At 38.5% G+C, this 24,982-nt stretch overlaps 1 protein-coding gene across 1 annotated transcript in view; it reads right to left on the bottom strand.

Annotated features, from left to right (window-relative positions):
- The window catches only part of LOC120441448 (receptor-type tyrosine-protein phosphatase H-like), a 33,424-nt gene extending 8,707 nt beyond the window's left edge, over nt 1-24,717 (bottom strand). Inside the window, exons 1-15 of the mRNA XM_039616603.1 lie at nt 24,467-24,717; nt 24,112-24,357; nt 23,308-23,553; nt 22,480-22,725; nt 12,436-12,681; nt 11,586-11,831; nt 4,609-4,854; nt 3,123-3,395; nt 2,358-2,615; nt 1,951-2,181; nt 1,032-1,292; nt 770-863; nt 638-691; nt 365-446; nt 108-198 (exon numbers count right to left, since the gene is read on the bottom strand). Coding sequence (XP_039472537.1) covers nt 108-198; nt 365-446; nt 638-691; nt 770-863; nt 1,032-1,292; nt 1,951-2,181; nt 2,358-2,615; nt 3,123-3,395; nt 4,609-4,854; nt 11,586-11,831; nt 12,436-12,681; nt 22,480-22,666 — 2,269 coding nt within the window. The 5' untranslated portion in view covers nt 22,667-22,725; nt 23,308-23,553; nt 24,112-24,357; nt 24,467-24,717. The remainder of the gene's footprint in view (nt 1-107; nt 199-364; nt 447-637; nt 692-769; nt 864-1,031; nt 1,293-1,950; nt 2,182-2,357; nt 2,616-3,122; nt 3,396-4,608; nt 4,855-11,585; nt 11,832-12,435; nt 12,682-22,479; nt 22,726-23,307; nt 23,554-24,111; nt 24,358-24,466) is intronic.
- Nucleotides 24,718-24,982: the final 265 nt, after the last annotated feature.

Here is a 24,982-nt window from a genome sequence, read left to right as displayed (position 1 = left end):
AAAGAGAAAATAGGTGATTTAACTCCAGTGCACCTCCAGTAGAGCTGACATAGACTGCTAGAATGAGCTCACAGCAGCATGGTTCAACAGTCAGAGGAGAGACTCACATGGCAAGACGTTACTGAAACGATTCTTTGCTTTGTTTTCAGGTAGATTAGCAGTCTTTCGTGTCTGGTCTGTTCCAACAGGAGCGAGGCACTGCATGAACATAGCAGATAACAAAGCATGAAACTGAAATATTGGCCATCATAAAACGAATAAAACGATAAGATATAAAACAGTAAAGACACAAAAACAGGTCTGACACAAAAACAGGAACACAGAGAAGCAGAAGAGGAAAAAAAATCTTGATCTTTTTATGCACCTCATATTCCTCACTGAAGCCTCTGTTCTCATCCAAACTCAGCTGATGGAAGTGGTCCGGAAACTTTGCAGCAGGAATAGATCTAAAAATAAATAAATAAATAAAACATAACAAAAGTAGAATTAATCTTACCTTTGTTTTGACCTAATGAAATAATAAAAATTAAAGAAAGTACTTGGCATTAATGATTCCCTCTCAAATGTATTCATTAATTTTGCCATAATTAATGTTTTTCTTCATTGTGGGTAATTGTCATTGTATAGAAACACTTACTTGCTCTGTGTGTTAGATACTTTGGATCCACCAATGAATGAAGACTTCTTTCTGCTGCAGGATTCAAGACATTAAATTTGATAAATATCATGATCTAATTTACTTTATTCTTGTCAGTGAAGTGAGACCCACCTAATAATATCTGGTCTTTTGAGGAAAATGAAGACAACCAGAGCGACCAGGAGACCAAAAAGAAGCACGCCAAATACGGACCCTGCAATAACTCCTAAAGGGAACAACAGCATAGTTAAAATACAACAAAGTTGAAAAGTTTAGAGGTTTATTTTTTACAATTGATCAAAATGAAACAATTTGTAATAAAGTCACAGTTGAAAATACTGTATACTGTTATGATTACAAGCAGTAACATGGTAATGCAGTTACTTTTACTCACCCCTTGGATCAGTCTGACAGTAAAACACATGCGGTTCAGAACTCCTCCTCACCCCAGACAGTGAAGTTACAGACACCTTATATTTTTTGGCAGGTTGGAATCCATCGATTATGATTTTAGTTTCAGGACTAGCTACTGTGTGAGTCTTTCCAGTCACATTCACCTCCGCATTAGTCCACTCGCCCTCTGGGTCTGTCCATTTAATAAGAACAGAGTATCCAGCTGCCCAGTACTCACAGTGAGCATTTAGATTAGGAGGAACTGAGTAAAACAAGAAAAAGGTTTTACAATCACAACTGAAGCAGAAAATATATGACTTACAGTAAATATAATGAAACTTTTTGTGCTATAAAATAGAGTCTTTGAAAAGTGCTTGTATTTTAAAAATTAGTTGTCAACTAGAAAGATTATTTGCCTTATGTTTAATTCAAAGAAGTCCTCTTATTTTAAAAATGTTATAATTTTGGGGATTTTCATATAAAAACTAAAAATAAAGACCTCAACATTGACACATTAGATATTGAAAGAAATACTTATTTTCTGCTTCAAGCTTTTTAATTTCTTGAGCTAATTAATCAGAACGATTTGGTTAGTTAATAATAAAATGATACCTGGATAAAGCTCATATATTAATACTGAATCATATTATATAACTGTGTTAACCTGTGGTATGTAGATGGTGAATAAAATGTGTTTTGCTGCAATAAACTTTTTCAAGATTAAAAAAATTGAATGTAAGGGAAAAAAACTAAAAACTAAAAACTAAATTAAATCAATTCACAGATCATCTTTCTGTAACCAATATGACTGAATACTTTAAGATCTCAAAAACTGATTTATAGATTGAAATTATTCTAGTCCTTCAAATGGTTTCTGTTGTAAATGAAGACGTGTTGTTTTAAGACAGATTTGTACTCACGAATTGTTAATTTGTGTTCACACTGCAGGAAAACTCTGGAAGACTTTTCATAGACAAGAGATATCTGATAGGTGGTACCAGGGTAAAGTCCAGTAAATGACACATTTTCACGTCCATCACTGACATGAACGTTAGATCCATAATGGGTGGTTGCATTCGAGAACAAGCCTTCAATCTTTGCTTTGATTGATGAGTTGGTAACTTTCCAGTCTGCACTGGCACAGTCTATGGCTGAAATGGATGAGAAAATAGTTATACACAAAAACCTGATTCTTCTTTTTTTTTATACAACTCATTGAAAAGAAGACTAACTGAAGCGCTTCAAACTGCAGGCTCTTTGTCATTTTACACACGGGACAAAATTTCATTCTCATACTGAAAAAGTTACAGAGAGATTTTTTTTTTACCTGTTACTGTGAAACTCATATAAGGAGTGCTCCTGAGTCCAGCGAACACTGTGGTTAAGCTGAAATCATACTCTGTTCCAGGCTGAAGAGATGTCACTACTTTTCTGATTGTATCTGAGGAGACGTCTGACACACTATCTGACACACGACCATTGATTTGAAGCTGGTATTGCCAGGCTTTATTCATGTTCTCCCACTCTAGAGTTATGCTGTTAGTAAATCGTTCAGTCACATTGACCCAAGGCACCACTGGTGGAACTGACAAAACAAAAACAAAACTCAGAAGTGGAATTTGTTCAGCTTTTTCTTTTGGAGTGAAATAACTACATGTTACTGTGTAACATACAGGAGTATAGTGTTAGTTCAGTTATCACAAGCTTTTACATACTTAAGTCTGAATTGGCGTGTGAGCTAAAAGGCTCAGCATCAATGTATTTTTCCAATCAGGTGATCAGATCAGTCAAAATTCAATAAATAAATAATAACAATATATACTAATAATATGATAATTATATAGTTAATATATAAAATATAATAATTAAGCATGCTACTTGCTAAGAGCACATCATTCATGTTTGCTGCTCTATCACAAGCACAAGCCTCATCAAGGTTAGATCCACACTTCCTTCTCCACTGAGATATGGTTGGTGGGTGGAGCCTGGATGCACTCCAGGCCAGAAGGAAAACATGGGCTTATATTGTCCATGTAAATATATTGTATCACGAGGAAAACAAACAGTTTAAAAAAAAACACTAATTACATACCTGTCGGTGCACTAAAGTTGTATCCAGAGCTGTTGACGTTCTCAAACACAGTAAAGAGGGTAAAACTGTAGTTTGTCCCAGCTTCCAGAGAAGAGACCACACATGTAACTGATGCACCTGATGTCGTGTATCCGCCCATGTCATTCTTGCCAATAACAATATTACCACTGTCATATTGTAGGATGTATGTTAGTAGGTCATTAACTTTGTCCCACGTCAGAGTTATACTGTTCTCATTTTGTGTCACAGTCACAGTCTGGACATTTTTTGGAGCTGAAAGAAGACAAAGAATGATTTCAGAAGAATACAAAATTTGAGACATATTTTAAAAAAATACAGTGGGTCAGAAGCATAAAAAGATGTTACTTTTTGTTAATTCCTTTCAAGACAGTCATAGTGACAAAGCAACACACATATGTTAATAAATAAATGAAGCTCTGGCCTCATTTAGTCTGATTCAAATGCAGTTGCTGTGCATTATAAGGAGCTAAAGATGAAATAAAGACAATTTTACAAAGTCTGATTCACAAATGACATCCTTAAGGAACCATTTTGGTTTCCTAAGCTTTTAGTAATTATAAAATCTGATTTCAAGTTTTAATGTCTCCTGTCTAATGTTGTAAATATATATGAGACAACAAAAAAAAAACACCTCACCAAGTCCATCTCAAGGACTATGACTGTTTAGATGTTTTTAATCTGTTAACCTTCACCAGGTTAGCAGTAAGCAGTCTAGGATTATAGGTAGGGGTAGTATTTGACATATTCGGTGTTACAATGTTTATGTTATGAGGAGCTATTATATAAGCATGGTCCAAAAAAATTGTAAAACCATTGCAAACGTTTATTTCCAAATCATATAACATCCATCCATCCATTCTCTTCCACCTATCCTTTTCAGGGTCGCGGGGGGCTGTAGCCTATTGCAGCTGTCAAATCATAGCATCCCCACATAAATAGATATTTTCTACAGAGACAGAATTTTCATTCAGTTTCATTGATTACATTATCACAGTCAAAAATATTAAACATTACCAATCTGTGGTTAAAAAACTGAAATACAGGAGTTTCTGGGAGGATTTCCATAAATAAAAAGTCCAGTAACACACAAGTCTTCAGTGATCACCCATCTGTCACAGCAGTAAATGAGTATCCAGTGCTGCTGACTCCCTCAAACAGACTGATGAGAGTGAAGTTGTACTTTGTCATAGCAGTCTTGAGAAACACTGATATTCTTCTCCATGTCAGTGCTGTTATTATACTGTACGATGTATTCTGGGATGTTTTTAACCTTGTCCCACTCCAGTGTTATACTCATCTCATTTTGATGCACCACAGTCACATTATTAACACTTTGTGGTGGTAAAGATAACAGAGGAAAGTGGCTTTGACAAAAAAATCCTCTCCATCAGCTAAAGTTTCAAGTACAAATGAAGCGGTCCATCCTGGCTTATTTATCTATAATACAGAAAAAAATATATCTTACCAGTGACTGCGATGAAGTTTACTCCACTGCTGCTGACATTTCCAAACACAGTGAAGAGAGTGAAACTGTATCTGGTTCCACTGGTCAAATCTGAGACTGTGTATTCATTTGTAGAATTACTAATGTTGATCTCTCTCCCATTAAACACAAGCAGATAACTGTCAATGTTGGGGACTGCTTTCCACATCAGAGTTATGCTGGTCTCATTTTGATCAACAGCCTGAAATTCTTCAGTGTTATTAGGAGCTACAATAGAAAAATACACAAATAAGAAAGTGTAACAACATTTTCTGGCAGAAACAGAAAGATGGAACGAGCCATTCAGTTTCAGTACTTTTATCAGGCATTTTCAAAAATATTAGGTGAGCCACACTCTTCCATTTCTGAGAAACCTTAAACAACATCATAAAGCTCTGTCCTGGTTCATGTTGTAGAGGAGCATCAACTGTAGAACATTTTAAAGGACTATGACTGATTTAGATGTTTTTAATCTGTTAACCTCCACCAGGTTAGCAGTAACCAGTGTAGGATTATAGGTAGGGTTACTCTTTGACATATTCAAATTATAATTATAATTAAATATTCAAATTCAAAATTTAACAAATGTTTATGTTATGGTACTTGTCAGGAGTTTTCCTGTAGGTCGGAATAAAACGCTCAGACAGGTTTCCGTGTACACGGTCGAGACTCAGGGAGACTCGCACCGCTGCAGTAAAAAGGAAGAGTCTTTATTCAGAGAGCACATACAGGAAGAGAGAAAATAGAACTGTGCTGCAGGCTTCCTGTTGAGTCTGCACAGAGTGTAACTTCCCCATTTAAGCTGAATACTGAAAGAGCAAACACATTTAGATAATGAAATGTACTTTTAAGCATAACATAATAAAAATCCTAAAATCCTAAGAAATCCCTTAACATTCCCTCCTGTTGTTTGATCTTTCCTTCTATATATGTACACAGCAACCACTAACAGTGCATCAGTCTATGGCCACTTGCAGACATCTTTAGCCAAGACATCATAAAATAGTGGGTTCTGTGAGTATGTTATATCCAAGTGTCTGTCTCATTATCATCTTCATCATTCTGTGATAGGGTGATGTAAGCATGAATTGAAGCAGTTACTGTTTTTGATACCATGTTCTTCAAACAAGGTATGACACATGAAGTGAACAGACACAACAACAGCAGAAGAACACCAATGAAAACAAGTCCTTTAATCAGCAGGGACTTCCAAGAGCCGCTTAAAAGCCACGTAAGCCAGTCTTCTGTGTTTGCGGCATAGTCTCGTTGTTGTGCATCCCAAAGTTGTCTGAGTGTTTCCAGAGCATCAGTCATGTTCGGTGAGTGCACATTATCTGGAATGTATGTGCAACATGTGTTGCTAAAGAGAATTCTCCTTTCTCGGCGAGAATTATGTCCAATGCTACCCTGGGTTGCATTACTGCAATGCACAGAGCATCAATCTCCTGATCCCATTCGTCGTTGAATTTACATGAAGCATTCAGAACCTTTTGTCTTTCAGTCCAAAATATAAATTCCTCTGGGACATCGGAACCCCATATGGAATCATGCTGCTTGAGGTCTGGGGTGCTTCGTCTTTTCCTTGTTGTTGACGTTGATGTTGATGTGGCGTCCAATACCCAGGAAGGATATCCCAGGCAATCCCTTGCACCCAGAAGGTGCCATTTGAGATGTTGCTCTTCACGGGCCCTCCAGGAGCGTGTGTCTGTACTGCTTTGCAGTTGGTGGTGGTATTTCCCATTGGCGTGGATCCGTTCTCTTGGCGGTAGCATAGGCTGTGGCTCTAATTCCCATTGTTTCCAAGAAAGACTGGGAATGATTTAGCCTTACTTCTGTGCTTCACTTTCAGGTCAACCCAGAACCATTCGTCACATGTGCCATTTCGCAGTCCTATCTGGAGAGGTTCCTCATGATTGACCACGATTCCCTGGAATTGATACCCAAGGCTGGCGTAGCTCGCGGCACACTTTGCTTGAATTATGTCCATTCCCTTCGCATACAGGGTGGCGTATTGTGTCGTTGGGGGCATGTAGGAGCAAACATAGCAGTCTTTTCTGGGTGTGCTGTCATGTATATATCGATACCATGCGTTGTTCATCCATGGATGAATGTGGTCTTGTGTCATATCACGGAGATGTGAGTTGTCATGCGTCCATCTTGTCTGCAGGTGGTGTTGTTCATCTTTTTTCTTTAGGGTGAGTGTTAATAAACTCACCAGGAGTGCAACAGCAGCCACTAGGAGGACGAGTGTCTTCATGATGACCAGACACACCTGTGACCCCTGATGAGTAGACTACTGGCAAGAAGAAGAAGGCGGGGTATACCCGATCAGCCCTCCCTCCACCAGTAGATCACCAGGAGTTAGGGGTGTCGGCGTCTAAATGTTTAGGTTGTCACTCACTTTTTTGCAGTGGCTTTGATGGATCCAAGATGGTCTTTCTGCTATTTTGCAGGCAGTGGGAGTGGTGAGTAGCACCTGATAAGGACCTTCCCACCTTGGTGAACTCCAATTTTTCCTTTGGAGTACCTTGATCAGGATCCAATCACCTGGTTTCAACCTGCAAGACACTGGAGAGATGTCACTTGGCAATTGGTTGTTTAGAACAATCTCTTTATTTTCAAGTAACTTAGTCATCCACTCGGCTAGTGTAGTTTCTCTTATCGACTTATCTATAGGCTCACTTGTAATTGGTAATGGAAATGGTCTTCCGTGAATGATTTCAAAAGGTGTGAGTTTCTGAGAACCTTGTGTCAGTCTCATCCACATTTTCACTAGGCCTATACATTCAGGCCATGGTCTCCCTGTTTCTTCCATGCACTTTCTCAGTCTCTGTTTTATTGTGCTGTTAGTTCTTTCCACGAGTCCGGCACTTTGAGGGTGGTAAGCACAGTGGTGTTTGATGCTAAATCCTAGTGCTTCAGAGACCTTACTGATTACTTCATTAACAAAATGTGTCCCATTGTCTGATCTTATCAGAGTGGGGATGCCATATGTTGGAATGAAGTGATTGCATAAACATTTTGCAACTGAGATGGCGTCTGCTTTTTTTACTGGATAGATTTCTGGCCATTTTGAGAATACATCTATGATCACTAGAGCGTATTTTGAGCCCTGGCATTCATTTAGCTCAATAAAATCCATGTGGATTGTATGAAAAGGATGAGGTGGTGTGGGAAAATTACCTCTTCTCGGTCTGAGGTTTCCCTGTGCATTATGTTTTTGGCAAATCATGCATGTTCTGACAAATACTTTTGCTGAAGTTTCGAAATCTTGGGCGTAGAAATGTTTAGAGAGTATATCTACCATTCCTCCCGTCGACACGTGAGTAGACCCGTGTGTCACTAACGCTGCTGTTTTGTGTAAGGATTTTGGTAGTACTGGTTTGCCATTACAAGTCATCAAATCATTCTCCAGGCGAGCTCCACATTTTAACCACCTCTTTTGTTCTCTAGCTGGTGCAGCTTTCTGTTCATTTTTAAGCACATCAAGTGGTATTTGCATTGAGGAGTCAGACATTAATGTGTCTATAGGTTGTTGTGCTGCTGCTTTTGCTGCTTGATCTGCAAAGTTATTGCCTTCAGTGACCTCTGAACTGTTTTGGTAATATAAACACTTCCAACAGTGTCTTTAGAAGATCTCAAAGTGTTGAAAAATATATACTGTCTGTCAGTGTATATATTTATATCTTGGCCTGCGTGTGTGAGGATGTCAACGGTTTCGCTTCTACAACTCTATCTGCTGTGGTTACTGCATAGCCTACACAGTTTCGTCCTAGGCTATTCTTAAGTTACTGAATGCTTCTTCCGCTTTCTTCTTTGTAAATGCAACACTACATTTTGACTTAAGGCATTTTAGGCAATTCCTATTTCTCAAAGAATTCATACATCTTACATATTTCAAACTTTTAAGTTAGGAAAAACTTTGCATTGCTTATAGCTCATAGCTCACAGCTCTAAAACTCGTCATTGTTAAATCATGTGCCTAATCATGATATGTCACTGTGATCCACAAGTATGATCACAAATTTGTTTTCCAAACTTACAAAACAAACAAACAAAAACAAAAACAAACTGCCTATGGCATCAAGGCTTTGCGTTCATAGTAATTGAGTGTAAGCTGCTTTCTTCATTGCAAGTGTTGCAAGTGTTTATTGCCATAAGGTTTAATTCATGCATCATATCACTGAGTTCTAAGTTCAAACTATCTCTTCTGACCCTTTCCAAAAATAATTTCACATATAACAATGTGAGTATGTGTTGTTTATTCATTCTATTCATAGAGTTCTGTTTCTCTCTGTGGGCTGTCTTGACACACCACAGGCACACATATATATTTATATACATATTTCCTGTTTCTGCAGACTAATCGAACTCTTTTGTTTCTCTTTGTATTCATAGTCTATAAACCCTCTTTAATTCTGCTAAATCTTGATCTAAAACCAACACCTTTATGTCACGCTCACACTCCTGAATAGAGCCCTTTCAGACATCAGGTATCATCACACACACTGCCTTTTCTCTCAAAAATTCCACTTGTTCACTCACTCCACTATGAACCTTTGTAGTGTTATTATTACTTATGTTTTATTATTTTTGTACAAATCACTTCTCACAGCATTCACACAGTTAGAATCACTCAAAATATGCTTTCATACGAGTATTTCAGACATGCTTTTCAAGATATATAGAGGTCACTCACTGCACATCCACAGTAATGAATTCAAACTCTATTTATACAATTGTAGTGAGCAAAACCAGCATCTCCATGCGCGTCACCGCTCTTCATTAGCTTGGTAGTGTCCACATATTTAATTCAGCTTCTCATTAGTTGTTAGTATAGGTTTGCTCTTCATCTTAACAAAGTCTCATCTAAGATGACAGGTTTACAAGCAGGTCAAGTGTCTCTATGCACCTGATTAGTGTAGTTATTTCCTTATTTTCTTCATCTCATATATCATTGTACTGAGTTTGAGCAAACCTTAAGCTTGAATCAGACTACTTTTAACAATCTTCCACCTCACATCATAACTGACTGAGGTGCCTCTTCTTATTAATAGTATGTCATTATTAATTTTATCATTGTATTGTTTTTCCTTTTTTATAACAGCAATAGTATATTACAATACACTACTTCACTACTAATATACAATAGTATATTAGTTTATATTTTATTATGTATCCATCACGGGTCTGTGTGAATCTGCAGCTTCACACCTTCCCAAGCTGGAGACATTTTCCTTGGCTGAACAATGACGCAGCCTTAATATACCTTATGCATCTCTCTTTTTTATTTGATATATTTTGTGTGAATTATCTGGTTTCACGCATTCTATTCATTCAGCTTCCCAATTTTGTTTCATTGTTAATACCAGTTTACAGGTTGTTAACCTTCCTATCATCTCCTATTATCATGCTTATCACTAGATAAGCTCTGCTTTAATTTAAGTTAACCTTAATTTAACCTTTTGTTTATTCCACTTCATTCCTCTTTCCATGCTTTAAAATATTACAACTCTTGTGTACGCTTTGATTTCTTTTTAGCTTCCTTTTCAGTATTTATTTCTGCTTGGAGGGTTTCTTATAATTTAGTTAATGCATTTTCCCTCCCACGTGGGACATTTAGGTTTTCTTTGGATTTCTCCATCTATATGCACTAATTTGTCCAGCTCCTGGACATTTCTTTTCTGACCACTGCTCGTCAGCTGTGAGTTTTGAAGCTTCATTACCCATTTTAATCCTTTTAATTTTAATACTTTACAACTACACAACTGCGCCACCTTCTCTGGCACGAGAATAGAGAGTGGTAGTTGACACGGCCTTCTACTTTCAAGCTATTCTTGAAAGCGGTGTCACCTTTACGTGATGAAACACGACCTGTTTCTCTCTTTTCACCAGTACTTGGGTAGCCAACAGCAAACAAAATAGTGGAATAGTTCAGCCTCCTTATTGTGCTGTAAATTCAACTTATTCCACCAACAAAAATAAAACAACAACAACACCTTTTCAACGCGTACTACGTTTTATGGACGAGGTTTATCTAAAAATGCTTCCAGCCCTCTTTCAGGCGAGCGTTTACTTCTAGAAACCCTTCTAAAAATGCTTCCAGCCCTTTTTCAGGCGAGCCTTTACTTTTAGGAATGCTACCAGCCCCTCTGGGCGAGCCTAAACGTTTTACGCGAGGTATCTGAGTGTTAATATTCACCTGGTTGCTGCCGGTCTCTCAGGTCAACCTCATCGATCCCCACCGCCGTGGACCACTTATAAGAACGCTGGCCAGAACCCGAATTCACGTCTCTGGACTTTATCCTGTACCTGGACAGGAGCTGTCGACAGACTTCAGCGCGGGCTTCTCACGACGGCAGGACTCGGTGAGGCTTTCCTGTGGGGTCACACAAAAGTGCTGTGTCCCATCTGGCTCGAAGGACCAAGAAATGTCAGGAGTTTTCCTGTATTGCAACCCAGGTCGGAATAAAACGCTCAGACAGGTTTACGTGTACACGGTCGAGACTCAGGGAGACTCGCACCGCTGCAGTAAAAAGGAAGAGTCTTTATTCAGAGAGCACATACAGGAAGAGAGAAAATAGAACTGTGCTGCAGGCTTCCTGTTGAGTCTGCACAGAGTGTAACTTCCCCATTTAAGCTGAATACTGAAAGAGCAAACACATTTAGATAATGAAATGTACTTTTAAGCATAACATAATAAAAATCCTAAAATCCTAAGAAATCCCTTAACAGTACTGTAGGATGTTTTTAACCTTGTCCCACTCCAGTGTTATACTCATCTCATTTTGATGCACCACAGTCACATGATTAACACTTTGTGGTGTTAAAGATAACACAGGAAAGCAGCTTTGCTAAAATTAAAAAAAAACCAACCCTCTCCATCAGGTAAAGTTTCAAAAAGTAATGAGCCGGTCCATCCTGGCTTATTTATCTATATTAGAGAAAATATATCTTACCAGTGACTGCGATGCAGTTTACTCCACTGCTGCTGACATTTCCAAACACAGTGAAGAGAGTGAAACTGTATCTGGTTACACTGGTCAAATCTGAGACTGTGTATTCATTTGTAGAATTACTAATGTTGATCTCTCTCCCATTAAACACAAGCAGATAACTGTCAATGTTGGGGACTGCTTTCCACATCAGAGTTATGCTGGTCTCATTTTGATCAACAGCCTTAAATTCTTCAGCATTACGAGGAGCTACAATAGAAAAACACACAAATAAGAACCAGTAACAACATTTTCTGGCAGAAACAGAAAGATGGAACGAGCCATTCAGTTTCAGTATTTTTATCAGGCTTTTTCAAAAATATTAGGTGAGCCACACTCTTCTATTTCTGAGAAACCTTAAACAACATCATAAAGCTCTGTCCTGGTTCATGTTGTAGAGGAGCATCAACTGTGAAGCATATTGAAGGACTATGACTGATTTAGATGTTTTTAATCTGTTAACCGCCACCAGGTTAGCAGCAACCAGTGTAGGATTATAGGTAGGGTTACTCTTTGACATATTCAAATTATAATTATAATTAAATATTCAAATTCAAAATTTAACAAATGTTTATGTTATGGTACTGTAGGATGTTTTTAACCTTGTCCCACTCCAGTGTTATACTCATCTCATTTTGATGCACCACAGTCACATGATTAACACTTTGTGGTGTTAAAGATAACACAGGAAAGCAGCTTTGCTAAAAAAAACAAAACAAAAAAACAAAAAAACTCTCCATCAGCTAAAGTTTCAAAAAGTAATGAGCCGGTCCATCCTGGCTTATTTATCTATATTAGAGAAAATATATCTTACCAGTGACTGCGATGCAGTTTACTCCACTGCTGTTTACATTTCCAAACACAGTGAAGAGAGTGAAACTGTATCTGGTTCCACTGGTCAAATCTGACACTCTGTATTCTTTTGTAGAATTACTAATGTTGATCTCTCTCCCATTAAACACAAGCAGAAAACTGTCAATGTTGGGGACTGCTTTCCACATCAGAGTTATGCTGGTCTCATTTTGATCAACAGCCTGAAATTCTTCAGTGTTACGAGGAGCTAGAATAGAAAAATACACAAATAAGAAACTGTAACAACATTTTCTGGCAGAAACAGAAAGATGGAACGAGCCAATCAGTTTCAGTATTTTTATCAGGCATTTTCAAAAATATTAGGTGAGCCACACTCTTCTATTTCTGAGAAACCTTAAACATCATCATAAAGCTCTGTCCTGGTTCATGTTGTAGAGGAGCATCAACTGTGAAGCATATTGAAGGACTATGACTGATTTAGATGTTTTTAATCTGTTAACCTCCACCAGGTTAGCAGTAACCAGTGTAGGATTATAGGTAGGGTTACTCTTTGACATATTCAAATTATAATTATAATTAAATATTTGTCAATGGAGAGTTGTATTGGTAGTCAGTATAAGCTTTTAATGATATAAGTTTGCATATGATAGAATACTGTATGATGACCTTTTGATGACTTAGACTGTTGTCCACTACACGACTGTTTTATAAATTCTTTCTCACAGCTGAATAAGCTGTTATTATTTCACTCCTGCCAGGAAGAGGAAGAGCTGGACACTCTTATCTGACGCTCCCTAACAAGAAGAGAGGCTGCGTCCTTCTGAATCTCACAACACACACGCATACACCTAAACCACTCTTATCTTCACTCCCTACGCACTAACTTTCCTCTGCCTATGAATAGACGTATTCACTGTTGTATTATTTTTGCATATAAATAAAGACAAGTGCAAGAACAGAGCGCTGATCACAGGGCCCCCACTCTGTTGTGAGCGTTCTGTGACCGCCCTTGCAAGTAAAGATCTACAGTGTGTGTCTCTTCACTCTTAGACTCTCAGCTGAAGAAGTGTCATTTAGAATAAATCTCTTGACATTTATTTTGGTCCTTCGAGCCGGATCAGAAATATCAGAACTGTTATCTGTGACTCTGTTCCAAGGATCCAGAACTGATTCCTGACGCCGTGGGAAGCCAGCACCGAAGTCTGTGCACAGCCCTCTTAGACGAGGCCGAAAGCCCTGGGACGTTTAAATTCGGGTCCAGGCCGGTGTTTTTAGTCTGGTCCACGGCGGTGGGATTCAGTCTGACGATCCGAATCACCAGTGAGACGTCTGAGGGTGAGAGAAACACTATTTTGTAAAACGGCCATGAAGGTTTTAAGAAACGCGTAAAATAAAATGATAAAATAGGTTAAGTTCGCCAAAAGGCCAAAAGAACTAAGTTTAGACCAGTTTCAGAGGTAGCCGAAATTATCTTGTGACAAATTATTAAAGAAACGCGTAAAATAGGTTAAGTTCGCCAAAAAGAACTAAGTTTAGACCAGTTTTAGAGGTAGCCGAAATTATCTCAATTCAATTCAATTCAATTTTATTTATATAGCGCCAAATCACAACAACAGTCGCCTCAAGGTGCTTCATATTGTACAGTTGATTGTACAATAATAAATACAGAGAAAAACCCAACAATCATATGACCCCCTATGAGCAAGCACTTTGGCGACAGTGGGAAGGAAAAACTCCCTTTTAACAGGAAGAAACCTCCGGCAGAACCAGGCTCAGGGAGGGGCGGCCATCTGCTGCGACCGGTTGGGGTGAAAGAAGAAAAACAGGATAAAGACATGCTGTGGAAGAGAGACAGAGATTAATAACAGATATGATTCGATGCAGAGAGGTCTATTAACACATAGTGAGTGAGAAAGGTGACTGGAAAGGAAAAACTCAATGCATCATGGGAATCCCCGGCAGCCTATGTCTATTGCAGCATAACTAAGGGAGGATTCAGGGTCAACTGGTCCAGCCCTAACTATATGCTTTAGCAAAAGGAAAGTTTTAAGCCTAATCTTGAAAGTAGAGATAGTGTCTGTCTCCCTAATCCAAACTGGAAGCTGGTTCCACAGAAGAGGGGCCTGAAAACTGAAGGCTCTGCCTCCCATTCTACTTTTAAATACTCTAGGAACAACAAGTAAGCCTGCAGAGCGAGAGCGAAGTGCTCTAATGGGGTGATATGGTACTACAAGGTCATTAAGATAAGATGGGGCCTGATTATTTAAGACCTTGTATGTGAGGAGCAGGATTTTGAATTCAATTCTGGATTTAACAGGAAGCCAATGAAGGAAGCCAAAACAGGAGAAATATGCTCTCTCTTCCTAGTCCCTGTCAGTACTCTTGCTGCAGCATTTTGGATCAGCTGAAGGCTTTTCAGTGAGTTTTAGGACATCCTGATAATAAAGAATTACAGTAGTCCAGCCTGGAAGTAATAAATGCATGAACTAGTTTTTCAGCGTCACTCTGAGACAGGATATTTCTAATTTTAGAGATGTTGCGCAAATGGAAGAAAGCAGTCTTACATATTTGTTTAATATGTGCATTGAAGGACATGTCCTGGTCAAAAATGACTCAAGGTTCCTCACAGTGTTACTGGAGGCCAAGGTAATGCCATCCAGAGTAAGAATCTGGTTAGATACCATATTTCTAAGATTTTCAGGGCCGAGTACAATAACCTCAGTTTTATCTGAATTAAGAAGCAGAAAGTTAGCGGCCATCCAGGTCTTTATGTCTTTAAGACATTCCTGCAGTTTAACTAATTGGTGTGTGTTACCTGGCTTCATGGATAGATAGAGCTGCGTGTCATCTGCATAGCAGTGAAAATTTATGCTATGTCTTCTAATGATGCTGCCTAGGGAAGCATGTACAATGTAAATAGAATTGGTCCTAGCACTGAACCCTGTGGAACACCATAATTGACCTTAGTGTGTGAAGAGGACTCTCCATTTACTTGAACAAATTGGAGTCTATTAGATAGCTATGATACAAACCACTGCAGTGCAGTACCTGTAATACCTACAGCATGTTCTAATCGCTCTAATAGGATATTATGGTCAACAGTATCGAACGCAGCACTGAGGTCTAGCAGGACAAGCACAGAGATGAGTCCACTGTCAGAGGCCATAAGAAGATCATTTGTAACCTTCACTAAAGCTGTTTCTGTGCTGTGCTGAGCTCTGAAACCTGACTGAAACGCTTCAAATAAGCCATTCCTCTGCAGATGATCTGTTAGCTGTTTGACAACTACTCTTTCAAGGATTTTTGATATGAAAGGAAGGTTGGAGATTGGCCTATAATTAGCTAAGACAGCTGGGTCTAGAGATGGCTTTTTAAGTAAAGGTTTAACTACAGCCACCTTGAAGGCCTGTGGTACATAGCCGATTATTAGAGATAGGTTGATCATATTTAAGATTGAAGCATTAATTAATGGCAGGACTTCTTTGAGCAGTTTTGTAGGAATGGGGTCTAAAAGACACGTTGATGGTTTGGAGGAATTAATTATTGAAGTTAACTCAGAAAGATCAATTGGAGAAAAAGAGTCTAACTTAACATCGATGGTACTAAAAGTAGCTGTAGATAATATTACATCTGTGGGATGATTATTGGTAATTTTTCTCTAATGATAAAAATTTTATTTGTGAAGAAGTTCATGAAGTCATTACTAGTTAACGTTAAAGGGATGGTTGGCTCAGTAGAGCTCTGACTTTTGTCAGCCTGGCTACAGTGCTGAAGAGAAACCTAGGGTTGTTCTTATTTTCTTCAATCAGTGACGAATAGTAAGATGTTCTGGCTTTTATGGAGGGCTTTCTTATGAAGCAGCAAACTCTTTCTCCAGGCTAAATGATGATCCTCTAAATTTGTGACACGCCATTTCCTCTCCAGCTTACGAGTTATCTGCTTTTAGGCTACGTGTTTGAGAATTATACCACGGAGTCAGGTACTTGGATTTGAGGCCTTAGTTTTCACAGGAGCTACAGTATCCAGAGTCGTACATAGTGAGGAGGTAAAATTATTAACAAGATAATCGACCTCTGTTGGAGTAGCGTTCAGATAGCTGCTCTGCTCTATGTTGGTACAGGGCATTGACAAATTATTTAAGAAACGCGTAAAATAGGTTAAGTTCGCCAAAAGGCCAAAAGAACTAAGTTTAGACCAGTTTCAGAGGTAGCCGAAATTATCTCGTGACAAATTATTTAAGAAACGCGTAAAATAGGTTAAGTTCGCCAAAAGGCCAAAAAGAACTAAGTTTAGACCAGTTTCAGAGGTAGCTGTTAAATACTTCGTAACAAATTAGCGCGCAAATGTCTATCTGTGTGTATGTGTGTATGTGTCTAGAAGTAAGTTGATTTTACAGCACAATACGCTGCTGAACTACTTCTATTTTATTTGTTTTCTTTGCTGAGGCTCACGTACTGGTAACAAAGGAGAACGGTTGGGTTTCATCTCATAAAACTGGTACCGCTTCACCTATAGGGTGAAGTCGAAGGCCGTATCAGTAAACCACTCCGAAGTCAGGCGTGCCAGTGACAGCCCAGCAAAATCTTTGACAATGGGGAATAAACAAGCAAAATTAACACCTGATGAGGAATATTTAGAAAAACAACAAACCGAGCAGGTAGAATAAGTGCAAATAGGTGGAGAAATCCACAAAAAGCTAAAACCACAGCTGGGAAGGAAATGCAATCCCTCAGCTGTTACCCAGCTGAAAGCTGTCCTGAAACAAGAAATTACATTAACAAAAGACCCAAAGAAGAAATTAAAACGTGAAGAAGAATATAAACTTTTCCAAGCATGGGAAACTGAAGCTGAAAGGAGAACTGAAAATGGGAAAAAGAAAGAGGAAAATAGAGATCTATTTGGGCGCACTTTCATTAAAGGATTACTGCCACCCATTAGGTCTCATGTAGAAAAGAATTGGGTAACGCAAGATACGGGCACAGCAGATGAGGCGTTTCAATATGCTAACCATGCACAGACAGTGGTGAAACGGAAAGAGAAGGTCTCAGTTTTTGCCCTCGATGCTGACACTGTTCTCACAGCTTTTAGTGCAGGCTACAGGGGAGGTTTCAGAGGCCAAAAGAGAGGGAGAGGAATGTGTAGGGGAGGAGCAAGAGGTAGAGACAGACCTAGATGCACACCAAACAATGGTTTTAACTCTACATGCTGGGAGTGTGGGAAAAGGGGACACTTTGCACGTGACTGTAAGACACAGAGACACACACCAAACAGTGACTTTAATACTGCATGCTGGAGGTGTGGAAAAGAGGGACATTTTGTACGTGACTGTAAGAAACAAAGAAGCAGTTCAGACTAGGAAGAACATAATAATCCCTCGTCACGTAAAAGATTAGAGATCAAAGTTTAAAAAGGGCTGGATACAGACCCAACTGAATACATATAAACACAAGAGGAATAAAGTGGAATAAACAAAAGGTTAAATTAAATTAGAGCTTATCTCTACTGTATTCAAACTAATAAAAGCAAGGATAACAACTTGTAAACTGGTATTAACAATGAAACATAGTTAGGATGAAGACCATGCACAGAATGCATAGAATGAAAGAAAATATATAACTCACACAAACACATATTAAATGAAATAGAGAGATGCATAAGGTGTATTAAGGTTGTGTCATTGTTCAGCCAAGGAAAGTGTGTGAAAAGGTAAATGTCTCCAGCTTGGGAAGGGGTGAAACTGCAGATCACCCCCATCCCTCGATGGATGCAAAATAAAATATAAATAAAATATTGTAATATACTATTGCTGTTATATAAAAAGATAATGACATAATATTAATATGAAGAGGCACCTCAGTCAGTTATGATGTGAGGTGGATAATTGTTAGAAGTAATCTGCATCAAGCTTAAGGTTGCTCAAATTCAGTATAATGACATATGAAATGAAGAAAATAAAGAAAATATGTAAACTACTTAAGTGCATAGAGGCACTTGACCTGCTCGAAAACCTGTCATCCTAGATGAGACATTGCTGAAATATAGAGCACACCTATACTAACAACTAAAAACCCTGTATACAACAGCTAAAGCTACACAATTGAGAAGCTGAATTAAATATATGGTCACTGCTAAGCTGATGAGCAGGTTACACATTTTTTAGAGCAGGAGCTACATAAGAACACATCAAAGGGAGGGAAACCGCTATTAAAGCTCAAACATGAAGCTATCTGTGGGCTCAGTTTTTTTTTTGTTTTTTTTCCCCTCACGCTTCTGATTTGTCTTTGGCAGCAGCCTTTTTGCATCCTGACTCGTGTGTAAAGCGTTCAAGCCATCGGTAACTTGTTTTTTGTTTTGTTTTGTTTTTTGTTTTGTTGGGTTGAAAACTGAATACATTTGTGATCATACTTGTGCATCACAGTGGCACGTAATGATTAGGCATATGATTTACTAATGCAGATGTAATAACTTTATTCTAAAATTCAAGGAGAACAAACAAGAACAACATCTTCAGTTGTGTATTGTTGTTGTTCTCTGTGTAGTGTACTGAGTTTTGTTTTTGTTTCTTTTGTTTTTTGAAATGTTGCTTGAGTGATGAGTACTGTAACTTCTGTTCAGAGCCAGCTGAGAGCTGGGTTGTCTGTTTTGTTTTAGGTGACAAGCCAGAAAAGTTAAAACTTAGTTTCTTGTTTTGAAAACGAAAAAAGGGAAAAAGGGAGGTTTTGTGTTTCTCAGCCAAGAACAACTGCAATTTAATTTTATGTTTTTGAGAAAGGAGAATTTAAAATAATAGTAATAATAATAATAAAACAAAGAGTGATGTTTTGTTTAAGTGGTGAAGACAGCTAATACTGCAAAATACCATTTAGTGCATGATCTGCGAGCAATAAATGAAATCATCTTATTTATCTTTAAATAAACTCCAATTATGGAGACCTGAAGTCACATGCTTAGGGCACACTCTCAGGTGAAGGCAGAAAGCTACTAAACAAAGAAAAGAAGCTATACAAAATGCGCCACAGCCACAAACTAAGCATTCATATTCTTTCTAACTCTTAGTGAGCCAGAGTTATGACCTTGGCTCCCTGTTTTTCTGCTTCCACCAAAGGTGGGGGTGACGCTCCCGTGGCATGTGCTCTGTTCTTTTAACTATCACAAAGAGGAAAAAAAAAAGAGAGAGGCCCCTACTGTCTGAATACAATATTCTTTTCATAACTCGGCAGTATGAAATGTCATGAAACAGTGTAACTCACTCACAGTAAATCAGCAGTATAGGATAATACGAACCTATCTAATAAATCTAATGATTTTCACATTCTTTTAACTCAGAAGTATGATGTGGCCTACAGCAGTATCATGATTCACTCATTTTGATTATAGGTATAATGTAATATATAACAGCATAATAATTTCACAACTGCCTCAAGCACATTTGCCTTTCTTAACACACGCGAGAGAAAGGCAACTGTTGAGAAAATGCTCTTTTGGGTGAGACAGTCCCAGAGGCCTTGCATGCAAGCTACTAACACACATACATGCAATGAAGAACAGCTTACACTACAGCACACACTATACATGTGCCTATATCCCTCATTGGTGTTAAAACAGGGAAAACTTAATAGTTTTGTTATCAAATGCTGAAGTTTACCCACTACTAACAAATAAACTCTCTGGGTTGCAGGACAACAACTTCAAAAAGAAAGAGACTGGTATGACCAACCAGTGATGAAACAACAAATTTAGTGGTTAAGAGTCAAATGGTGAGATGTTTTCTGCTGATTGAATCATACAAGTGATTACTGAAGGAAGGAAAATCTTTTTTTGTGCTTTTAAACGTGATTTACGAATTTTAATATCTACCTGTGTTGTCCTGTCAACTTGGTGGGTTATGAGTTAATTATATTGTGAGGAAAAACAAAAAAGGGGAGAGAAGGCTGACACAGGGCCTGGCCGGTGTTTCTCCCCTCTCTGAATAACACAGCCAATACAACATCATTTTCCTGTTCGTCTGTTTTTGTTTTGTTTTTTTTTTTTCTCTTTATGTTTAATTACAGGCTGCTTTGCCGGTCCTGAAAGCGAAGCTGACCAGGACTCCTGCTCTCCCTCTACCATCTCTGACCCTGACCCTGACCAAATGCTGCAGCAGCTAGACCCATAACAACAATCTAAAAATGTCAACAGTGCTACAGGAAAGCAATCTCATGCAGCAGAGACGGAGAGCGTTAAATCCAAGGCCCGTTTCACTACACGGGGGAGATTTCCAGACAGCTTCAGCTGACAGAGCTGTGACGAGACGCCCATTAAGCCCGAATGAAAAGTAAGGCCGAGCAAAAGAATGCTGACCTTGATAACTCTGCATTAACACTGTACAGGACAGTGACGGACCAACACGGATGATCGGGCAGCAGAAGAAAGGGCGTGCCAGAGACAGGAGGAGCAACTGAGGTCAAAAGGCACCTCAGAATGGACAAAACACAGAAGAAGATGCAGGTTTCACCTGCGGTGAGCATGGACACTGGAGAAAGGACTGCCCCAATTGGGGCCAGGACCAGGACAGACTGAACTATGAGCAGCAGCAGCAATGGTCGCAACCGGACTGAAAAGGAGGAGGGCAGGACCCCAGGACACGCTTCAGGCCGTGGTTTACTCAAAACACCAGAACAGGAAAGTGATAAATACGCCAACATACACAAACATACACATCTACACACAGTGACTCAGAATGAAGAGAAACACACACCTGAACAGACGTGCACTTGTTGATTGAGTGAGAAATGACACACACACACATCAGACAATGTACACTCATCAAACATGACTGATGCCCTGAACGCCTTGAGACAGATCCAGCAGGCCCAAAATCAGGATTATGTAAATAATACAAGTGACTGCTAAAAAGACTACTACTGCCTTTTCACTGTGCAATACTTTTTGTTAAAAACCAAAGGTGCAATAGACTTCAATACTTGGAATACTTGAAATACTTGCAATTCCTTTGTATTCTTATTCTTATTTATTCTATTTATCCCTTTTTGTATTTTTACTTTTATTTTGTGTTTTTGTAACATGTATCCTGCCATGTCTAAAACTCATGATTAACCGTATAATTGTTTCCACTGTTGCTGCATACATAGCCGTGACAAATGATGATGATGATGACTCCGACCTGTTGGAACATGAAGACTTTGTGTGATTAATGATGATGTGACAGAAAATGTACAACAAGATGTTACATACTGATATCTCACTTCAAAGTTATACTGACAACAGGAGGGAATGTCAATGGAGAGTTGTATTGGTAGTCAGTATAAGCTTTTAATGATATAAGTTTGCATATGATAGAATACTGTATGATGACCTTTTGATGACTTAGACTGTTGTCCACTACAGGACTGTTTTATAAATTCTTTCTCACAGCTGAATAAGCTGTTATTATTTCACTCCTGCCAGGAAGAGGAAGAGCTGGACACTCTTATCTGACGCTCCCTAACAAGAAGAGAGGCTGCGTCCTTCTGAATCTCACAACACACACGCATACACCTAAACCACTCTTATCTTCACTCCCTACGCACTAACTTTCCTCTGCCTATGAATAGACGTATTCACTGTTGTATTATTTTTGCATATAAATAAAGACAAGTGCAAGAACAGAGCGCTGATCACAGGGCCCCCACTCTGTTGTGAGCGTTCTGTGACCGCCCTTGCAAGTAAAGATCTACAGTGTGTGTCTCTTCACTCTTAGACTCTCAGCTGAAGAAGTGTCATTTAGAATAAATCTCTTGACAATATTCAAATTCAAAATTTAACAAATGTTTATGTTATGGTACTGTAGGATGTTTTTAACCTTGTCCCACTCCAGTGTTATACTCATCTCATTTTGATGCACCACAGTAACATGATTAACACTTTGTGGTGTTAAAGATAACACAGGAAAGCAGCTTTGCTAAAATTTAAAAAAAAACAACCCTCTCCATCAGGTAAAGTTTCAAAAAGTAATGAGCCGGTCCATCCTGGCTTATTTATCTATATTAGAGAAAATATATCTTACCAGTGACTGCGATGCAGTTTACTCCACTGCTGTTTACATTTCCAAACACAGTGAAGAGAGTGAAACTGTATCTGGTTCCACTGGTCAAATCTGAGACTCTGTATTCATTTGTAGAATTACTAATGTTGATCTCTCTCCCATTAAACACAAGCAGATAACTGTCAATGTTGGGGACTGCTTTCCACATCAGAGTTATGCTGGTCTCATTTTGATCAACAGCCTTAAATTCTTCAGCATTACGAGGAGCTACAATAGAAAAATACACAAATAAGAAACTGTAACAACATTTTCTGGCAGAAACAGAAAGATGGAACGAGCCATTCAGTTTCAGTACTTTTATCAGGCATTTTCAAAAATATTAGGTGAGCCACACTCTTCTATTTCTGAGAAACCTTAAACAACATCATAAAGCTCTGTCCTGGTTCATGTTGTAGAGGAGCATCAACTGTAGAACATTTTGAAGGACTATGACTGTTTTAGATGTTTTTAATCTGTTAACCTCCACCAGATTAGCAGTAACCAGTGTAGGATTATAGGTAGGGTTACTCTTTGACATATTCAAATTGGAAAATTTAACAAATGTTTATGTTATGGTACTTTAGGATGCTTTAACTTTTTCCACTCCAGTGTTATACTCATCTCATTTTGATGCACCACAGTCACATTATTAACACTTTGTGGAGCTAAAGATAACAGAGGAAAGTGGCTCTGACCAAAAAAAAAAAAGAAAAAAATTAAAAAACCCCATCTCCATCAGCTAAAGTTTCAAGTACAAATGGGCCGGTTCATCCTGGTTTATTTATTTATATTAGAGAAAATATATCTTACCAGTGACTGCAATGCAGTTTACTCCACTGCTGCTGACATTTCCAAACACAGTGAAGAGAGTGAAATTGTATCTGGTTCCACTGGTCAGATCTGACACTCTGTATTCTTCTGCAGAATTACTAATGTTGATCTGTCTCCCATTAAACGCAAGAATATAATTGTCAATGTTGGGGACTGTTTTCCACCCCAGAGTTATGCTGGTCTCATTTTGTCCAATTTTCTTAAATTCTTCAGTGTTATTAGGAGCTAGAATAGAAAAACACACAAAGAAGAACCAGTAACAACATTTTCTGGCAGAAACAGAAAGATGGAACGAGCCATTCAGTTTCAGTATTTTTATCAGGCTTTTTCAAAAATATTAGGTGAGCCACACTCTTCTATTTCTGAGAAACCTTAAACATCATCATAAAGCTCTGTCCTGGTTCATGTTGTAGAGGAGCATCAACTGTAGAACATTTTAAAGGGCTATGACTCATTTAGATGTTTTTAATCTGTTAACCTCCACCAGGTTAGCAGTAACCAGTGTAGGATTATAGGTAGGGTTACTCTTTGACATATTCAAATTGGAAAATTTAACAAATGTTTATGTTATGGTACTTTAGGATGCTTTAACTTTTTCCCACTCCAGTGTTATACTCATCTCATTTTGATGCACCACAGTCACATTATTAACACTTTGTGGAGCTAAAGATAACAGAGGAAAGTGGTTTTGACCAAAAATCCTCTCCATCAGCTAAAGTTTCAAATACTAATGAGCCGGTCCATCCTGGTTTATTTATCTATATTAGAGAAAATATATCTTACCAGTGACTGCGATGCAGTTTACTCCACTGCTGCTGACATTTCCAAACACAGTAAAGAGAGTGAAACTGTATCTGGTTCCACTGGTCAAATCTGACACTCTGTATTCTTCTGTAGAATTACTAATGTTGATCTGTGTTTCATTAAATACAAGAATATAATTGTCAATGTTGGGGACTGTTTTCCACCCCAGAGTTATGCTGGTCTCATCTTGTCCATTTTTCTTAAATTCCTCGGTGTTAAGAGGAGCTAGAATAGAAAAACACACAAAGAAGAAACTGTAACAATATTCCCAACAAAATCTTGCATTCTGTGTATCTTTTAATTAGACTGAATGTTTTGTTCAGTGCTCACCAACCTGTCACAGCACTGAATCTGTATCCACTGCTGTTGAGTCCATCAGACACGGTGAAGAGAGTGAATGTGTAGTTTGTTCCAGCAGTCAGAGAAGTGACCACATGTTCTATGGGTCCTTCTTCAGTTTTATTAATATCTTCTGTTCTATCACCATATTGCAGGATGTATGTTGGGATGTTGTTAACCTTGTTCCAGGTCAGAATTATACTACTCGCATTTTGTGTGGTCACATTCACTCTGTTGACATTATCTGGCGCTGGAAAAGAAAAGAGGACACACAGTGGATTTAGTTACAAAAAAGTTTAAAAAGAGAACAAGAACTGAAGCACTGATTATGCTGCTTTCAGTCCTTTGTACCACTGTCCCTTTTCTTACATCATCAGGAGCTGCGATGAGTTGAGAGTGGCGTTCACCTTTTACCACAATAAAAACCCAGAATGACATTCACTTCAGTTTCACCCATGTCTCAGATATAAGATATGGTTGTTAAGATGGCGCCGGTGTACGTGGCTGCTCG

This window comes from Oreochromis aureus, linkage group 8 (assembly GCF_013358895.1).
Source record: "Oreochromis aureus strain Israel breed Guangdong linkage group 8, ZZ_aureus, whole genome shotgun sequence".
Classification (NCBI taxonomy): Eukaryota; Metazoa; Chordata; class Actinopteri; order Cichliformes; family Cichlidae; genus Oreochromis; species Oreochromis aureus.
The sequence above is the reverse complement of the archived record's forward strand: the minus strand, read 5'-3'. Positions and strand labels throughout refer to the sequence as shown.